Source organism: Echinops telfairi, unplaced genomic scaffold (assembly GCF_000313985.2).
Source record: "Echinops telfairi isolate 266 unplaced genomic scaffold, ASM31398v2 ScPeMD7_11;HRSCAF=52, whole genome shotgun sequence".
Taxonomy (NCBI): domain Eukaryota; kingdom Metazoa; phylum Chordata; class Mammalia; order Afrosoricida; family Tenrecidae; genus Echinops; species Echinops telfairi.
In genome coordinates this window covers 10331654-10337519 of record NW_022103908.1, presented here as the reverse complement: position 1 = coordinate 10337519, position 5866 = coordinate 10331654, and the positions used below count along the sequence as shown (strand labels likewise).

Below are 5866 nucleotides of genomic sequence, written 5' to 3'. Positions count from 1 at the left end.
ACCAAACATGGTGTCCTTCTCCAGGGACTGGTCTCTCCTGACAACATGTCCAAGGTATGTGAGATGAAATCTTGCCACACTTTTTTTTTCCCCCCAAAGGGATAAAATGTTTTTAATAAATAATTAGTTCCTAAAAGAAAAAATGCTATTAAAATGAACAAATGGCACCTATAACTTACAGAAATTGAAATACAAAGTCAATAAATATATAAGAACCTATTTAATGCACCAATAATCAAAGATATATATTAAACAAGATGACTTATTTTTAATTTTGAAACTGCAAAAAGCCAGACACTACCAAACTCAGCATGGAATGCTATTAATATTTTGTATGAGACTTTGAGGAAGTATATTGCTGATATATATTAATAACATATTAATATCATATTAAATATCCATAACCATTACTTCTCCCTTCCCTTCCACTCTACTACCTTCTGGCCTCACATACACCATTCTGCTGCTTCTCTTTTCTGTCTTTGTAATTGCCTTTTGCTTTCTTTTTTTTTTTAATCATTTTATTAGGGGCTCATACAACTCATCACAATCCATACATACATCATTTGTGTCCAGCACATTTGTACATATGTTGCCATCATCATTCTCAAAATACCTGCTTTCTATTTAAGCCCTCATTTTCCCCCCTCTTTCCCCGTTCCCCTCACCCCACTGAATCCTTGATAATTTATAAATTATTATTATTTTGTCATATCTCACACCATCCAACGTCTCCCTCCCTCACTTCTCCGCTGTCTGTCCCCCGGGGAGGAGGATATATGTAGACCTTTTAATCTTTTCCCCCTTTCTCCCTCACCTTCCCTCTACCCTCCCGATATCACCACTCTCTCCACTGGTCCTGAGGAGTTCATCTGTCCTGGATTCCCTGTATTTCCAGTTCCTATCTGTGCCAGTGAACATCCTCTGGTCCAACCGGATATGTAAGGTAGAATTGGGATCATGATAGTGGGGGGAAGGAAGCATTCAAGAACCAGAGGGAAACTGCATATTTCATCTTTGCTACACTGCACCCTGACTGGCTTGTCTCCTTCCCACAGCCCTTCTGCAAGGGGATGTCCAATTTCCCACAGATGGACCCTGGGTCCCCACTCCGCACTTCCCCTCATTCACAATGCTATGATTTTTTTTTTTTTGGTCTTTGATGCCTGATACTTGATCCCTTCAATGCCTTGTGATCTCGCAGGCTGGTGTGCTTCTTCCATGTAGTGTGCTGCTTCCATGCCGTACTTGTTTTTAACAAGCATTCTGGCTGTACTTCTTCCAAGACAGATCTGTTCCTTAGCAGTTCATGGTACTTCCAGTATTCTTTATCAGCACCGTAATTGAAATGCATTGATTCTTCTTCGGTCCTTGTTCCTTGTGCAGTGCCCAATTTTTGCATGCATAAGAGGCAATGGAAAATACCATGGCTTGGGTCAGGCACACCTTAGCCCTCAAAGGAACTTCCTTGCTTTTCAGCACTTTAAGGAGGTCTTGTACTTCAGATTTACCCAATGTGATGCATTGTTTGATCTCTTGGCTGCTGCTTCCGTTAGAATTGATTGTTCATCAGAGTGAATCCAACAATTTATACTACAAGAAATTGATGTATCTTTACAGTTCATTTCATAACAAAAATACAGTTCATTCCCACCCTCTCTTATCAGAAAAGCTGATAAACAGCCCACTGTCATCAAGTTGTCTTCAACCCATAACAATCCTGTGTAGGGGTTCAGATGCAGTAAATCTTTCCAGGAGCAATAAGCCGTACGTTTGAACTACCAATCTTGTCATTAGCAGTCAAACACCTAACCCACAGAGCCACCCCCAAACAACCCTAAATCCATTGCTATCAAGTTGATTCTAATTCATAACAGTACTATATATAGGGCTTCCCAGAATGTAATTCTTTTTACAAAACCTTACCTTTCTCCCAAAGAGTGGCCACTGGGTTTTGAACTGAAAACCTTGCAGTTAAAAGCTCAACGCTTACCCCACAGCACTATCAGGGCTTCTTAAATAGATGATACCAAAAGGAAATTCACAATGTAAAATAAGAAATTGAAGACTGTACTAAAAATTTGGAGATTAAAAAATATATATTTTCCCAAGCTTAGCACAGCCAAACACAGCCCATTTATCTAACCAAACTGTATCCTTGGTATTTCCAATTCACTGCCATTCAGTCGGCCATGACTCATAGTAACCCTTATAGGACAGAGTAGACTGCTCCCTAGGGTTTCTGAGGCTATAAATCTTAACAGGAACCAACTTCCCTCTCTTTCTCTTGAGCAGTTGGTGGATTTGAACCCCCAACCTTTTGGTTAGTAGTCAAAAACTTAACCCATTCCACCACCAGGGTTTCTTGTATTTTTGTATGTGTAAATATAAAATAGGACATTAAAGTTTGAAGAGAAAAATGTTTTGAGTTCTCATTTATATGTTGTATTATTGTACCTATACATACTTTATTTTTACCTTTAAGTCTCACCACATTTTTCACACTTCAGAAGAAAGTATTTCTCTTTAAAAGGTTAATTTTGGGAGGGAGGGGAAAAATTAGGACCCAATGTCGGGGGTTTAAATGGAGAGAAAATGTTTTGAGAAACGATGTACCAATGTGCTTTACACAATTGATGTGTGTATGGATTGGGATAACAGTTGTATGAGCCCCTAATAAAATGTTTAAAAAAAAAAAGGTTAATTTTATACCCTAAATAGTCAAGGAAGTATTCTCATAAAAGTATCTTCATTGCCCTGCCATTATTGTTTTCTTTTAAATTTATATATATATATTACAAAATAGCATTAATTATTAAATAGGATAAAACAAAAGCTGATTTTATTTCTTTTTGTAGACTATAAATATGTCTTTAATTCAAACCATCAGATTTATGCCTGCAATTTTGTGATTTACTATTTATTAAGTTTGTACCAATATGATTTTTAAATGAATTTTTTATTGTGAAGTAGATAGGAGAATATAACATTTTTAAATATGTTGGGTTTTGTTTCAGCAATTTAAATAAAGAAAAGTCAGCTTTACTTCAGATGAAGAATCAAATGGCATTAGATTTGGAACAACTTCTAAATCATCGTGAGGTACTTTTTCCACTTTGCCTTGATTTTCACAAACACTTTTTCAAAGTATGTGTTGGGTAAAGCTTGCTGGATCCCAGTTGTCTGTGTTGCATACAGACTTCGCACATTTGTGTTTGTCTCTTTATTCAACTGGTGTGAATCTTTCATTCTCATTCGTGGAATGCCCTGCCTGGTTTCCCTGGACGCACCTTACTCACATGTTTATCATTAAATGTTTTACCTTATGTAATAAATATTTATTTTATCTCTTTCCCCGCTCCACAGTTTTTTGTTAGTGTGATTTTTATTCAGCATCACATGTACAGTGCCTGCTATACAATATAAGCCAGTAAAATTCACCCTTTTTGGTGACATTTCTATGGTTGTTGTTTTGGTTTTTTTACTAAAACACAACATTGTGTAACCACCACTATAATGTATAGAATAATTTCATTATCACCCCCAAAACTCCTCAATCCTAGCAGCCACTAACAAGTTAACAGTTTTGCCTTTTGAGTTTGGCTTTTTACATAGCATTCTATATCTGTGATTCATCTGTTGTTGAAGATATTAGTCATTTATTCTCTCATAGCATGGATGCATCATGGCTTGCTTATCGATTTACCAGTTGATGAACAGATATTTCCAGTTTAGTCATCTATGAATGAATCTATAAGTAATCATGTACAGGTGTTTGTGTGACCATATGTTTATACTTCTCTTGAATGAAGACCTGGAAACAGGATTGTGTTTAACTTTATCAGGAACTGCTAAACCATTTTCCACGATGACTTGTGTCCCTTTTCCATCCCTACTAGCGGTGGGTGAAAGTGTTTCAGTGACTCTACGTCCTAACCCAAAGTGGATTTCTTCAAACCTAGAGTTTTAAATCCAAAGCTTTTATCCATTGGACCACTTGGCACCATTATGCCTCTTCTTGGCCATACATTTTGCCATTTTCTAATCCCATAAGAAAATGAAATGCTCAAGGGGCACCACTGGTTGATTAATATCCAAAGACATTATTTTTTGATGTAGAAGTATGCCAGATATTTAGTATTTTTGAAAGGATGTTATTGGGAATGAGGAATAGGGGGACTATTACTAGAAACATTTAGAAACATTTGATGAGTGCATGCACTAGAAATGGTATCAGAACAATTGAGAAATTGTCTCTATCTTAGAAAATGCCTTTGAATTGAATTTTCTTAAATGTGCCCATGATATAAGAGAAAGACACAGGTGGTTATTATCTCCCTAAAGCTGTCTCTCCATTTTTCTATCTAAAATAGATAACTTTAGGTAGAAAAATCAGGAGATACCTTTAAGTAGATAAATCTACCTAACAATGGTTAGCTGAGGTAAAAGAAGCTTCTGAGAAGCTAACTTATTATTATTATTATTTTTTTGAACAGCATCACTCAGTTTTATTAGGGATTTCATTAAGGTTAAGCTCCAAGACTGAGCGTCCTAGTTAGGGGACACAAAAGCCCAGGAAGCTGCCTCAGATCTCATAGTGAACCTCTGGCTCAGGCTCTTTGGTGGGATCGCCGCCTCGTTCCAGGTACAGATCATTGTAAGGATACTGCTTTGGCCCCACTGGCTGGTAGGTGGGGTACTAGTCTCCAACCCAGAGCATGAGCAGCATGAAGGCCACAAAACCGAAGAGATGCTTACACATGGTATTCCAAGAAACAGGCGTGGGGGATGTGTCCACACGGTTCCATATATACATGTCTAGGTCCCAGTGGAGCGGTTCACCCCAGTTCAACCTCAGGTCCAGGTGGTCCCAGGTATATCAAGGATCTCTCTCATGCTGTGAGCGGTCTGGAAGTTTCGGGTAGTCGCCATACCCCATGCCATCACCCGGGTACGGTTCGTAATCCTCCACATGCATGTTATACTTCTTAGCGGCGGCAGCCTGTTCTTCTGGAGTCTTGGGGTAGGCCCCGGGGAGCATGTCCTTGGTAATGTGTGAGGCTGTCCATGTACCCAACGGCACCATGTTCCAGGCTGCCCTTTGCAGCCGTCGCACTCTGAAGCTAACTTATATTTCCTTTTGATTCTTAACATTTCTGACTTATCCATTACAACTCTCGTCGCTGTCTTAAGAACCAGATTTATTCTCATATAAACGTTTACAATTTTTTTATGCTTAATACTTAACTGCAAGTGATTGTTTGGTCTTAGCAACTACTTTTTTTCAATAAACTAACAAGTTTTTTGGTGTTTTGGAGATTTGTTTGTTGGTTTTTTTGTGTTGTTGCTTTTTTCCAGAATGGCAAGTCTCATTTGATTTTAAAGGATAGAATTGACTCTCCAAAACATATGTGAGCAATTCTGATTACATCCTTTTATATTTAGTACCTGGAAGGTCATTACTCTTGAGGCTAAATAAAAGCTTTTTACTTACTGGGTTGAGAACTGAGTAGATTTAAAATAAAATATCTAAATGCTAGAAAAATTAAACTACTCACATAAACTCTACTGCTGTGTAGATACATAGCTAGTAAACTAATTGTTAATTTTCATGCATTTGACAATATCTTCTCATTTCAGTAATTATATTTTAATAATCCAACATTGTGGCTTTTCTTAATGCTAAACATTTTTAAAGTAACTTTTTTCTTTTTAAAGTAAAGCAAAACTGGGTGGGAGTGGGAGACCTGGTAGGGCAGGATCAAGGGAAACGTAACAAAGAGGAAGTGCTGAAATCCTGGTGGGGACTGAGCATGATAGTGGGACAGGAGGAGAATCAAGGGAAATAGAGGAAAGAGCTGGGAGG

At 37.8% G+C, this 5866-nt stretch overlaps 1 protein-coding gene and 1 pseudogene across 2 annotated transcripts in view; one reads left to right on the top strand and one right to left on the bottom strand.

The window, feature by feature from the left end:
* The window catches only part of PIBF1 (progesterone immunomodulatory binding factor 1), a 295171-nt gene that overhangs the window by 226501 nt on the left and 62804 nt on the right, over window positions 1-5866 (top strand). For both annotated transcript variants that reach the window (XM_045287163.1, XM_045287164.1), the window contains exon 16: window positions 3018-3102. In XM_045287163.1, coding sequence (XP_045143098.1) covers window positions 3018-3102 — 85 coding nt within the window. The remainder of the gene's footprint in view (window positions 1-3017; window positions 3103-5866) is intronic.
* The window catches only part of LOC105979415, a 40481-nt pseudogene continuing 39175 nt past the window's right edge, over window positions 4561-5866 (bottom strand).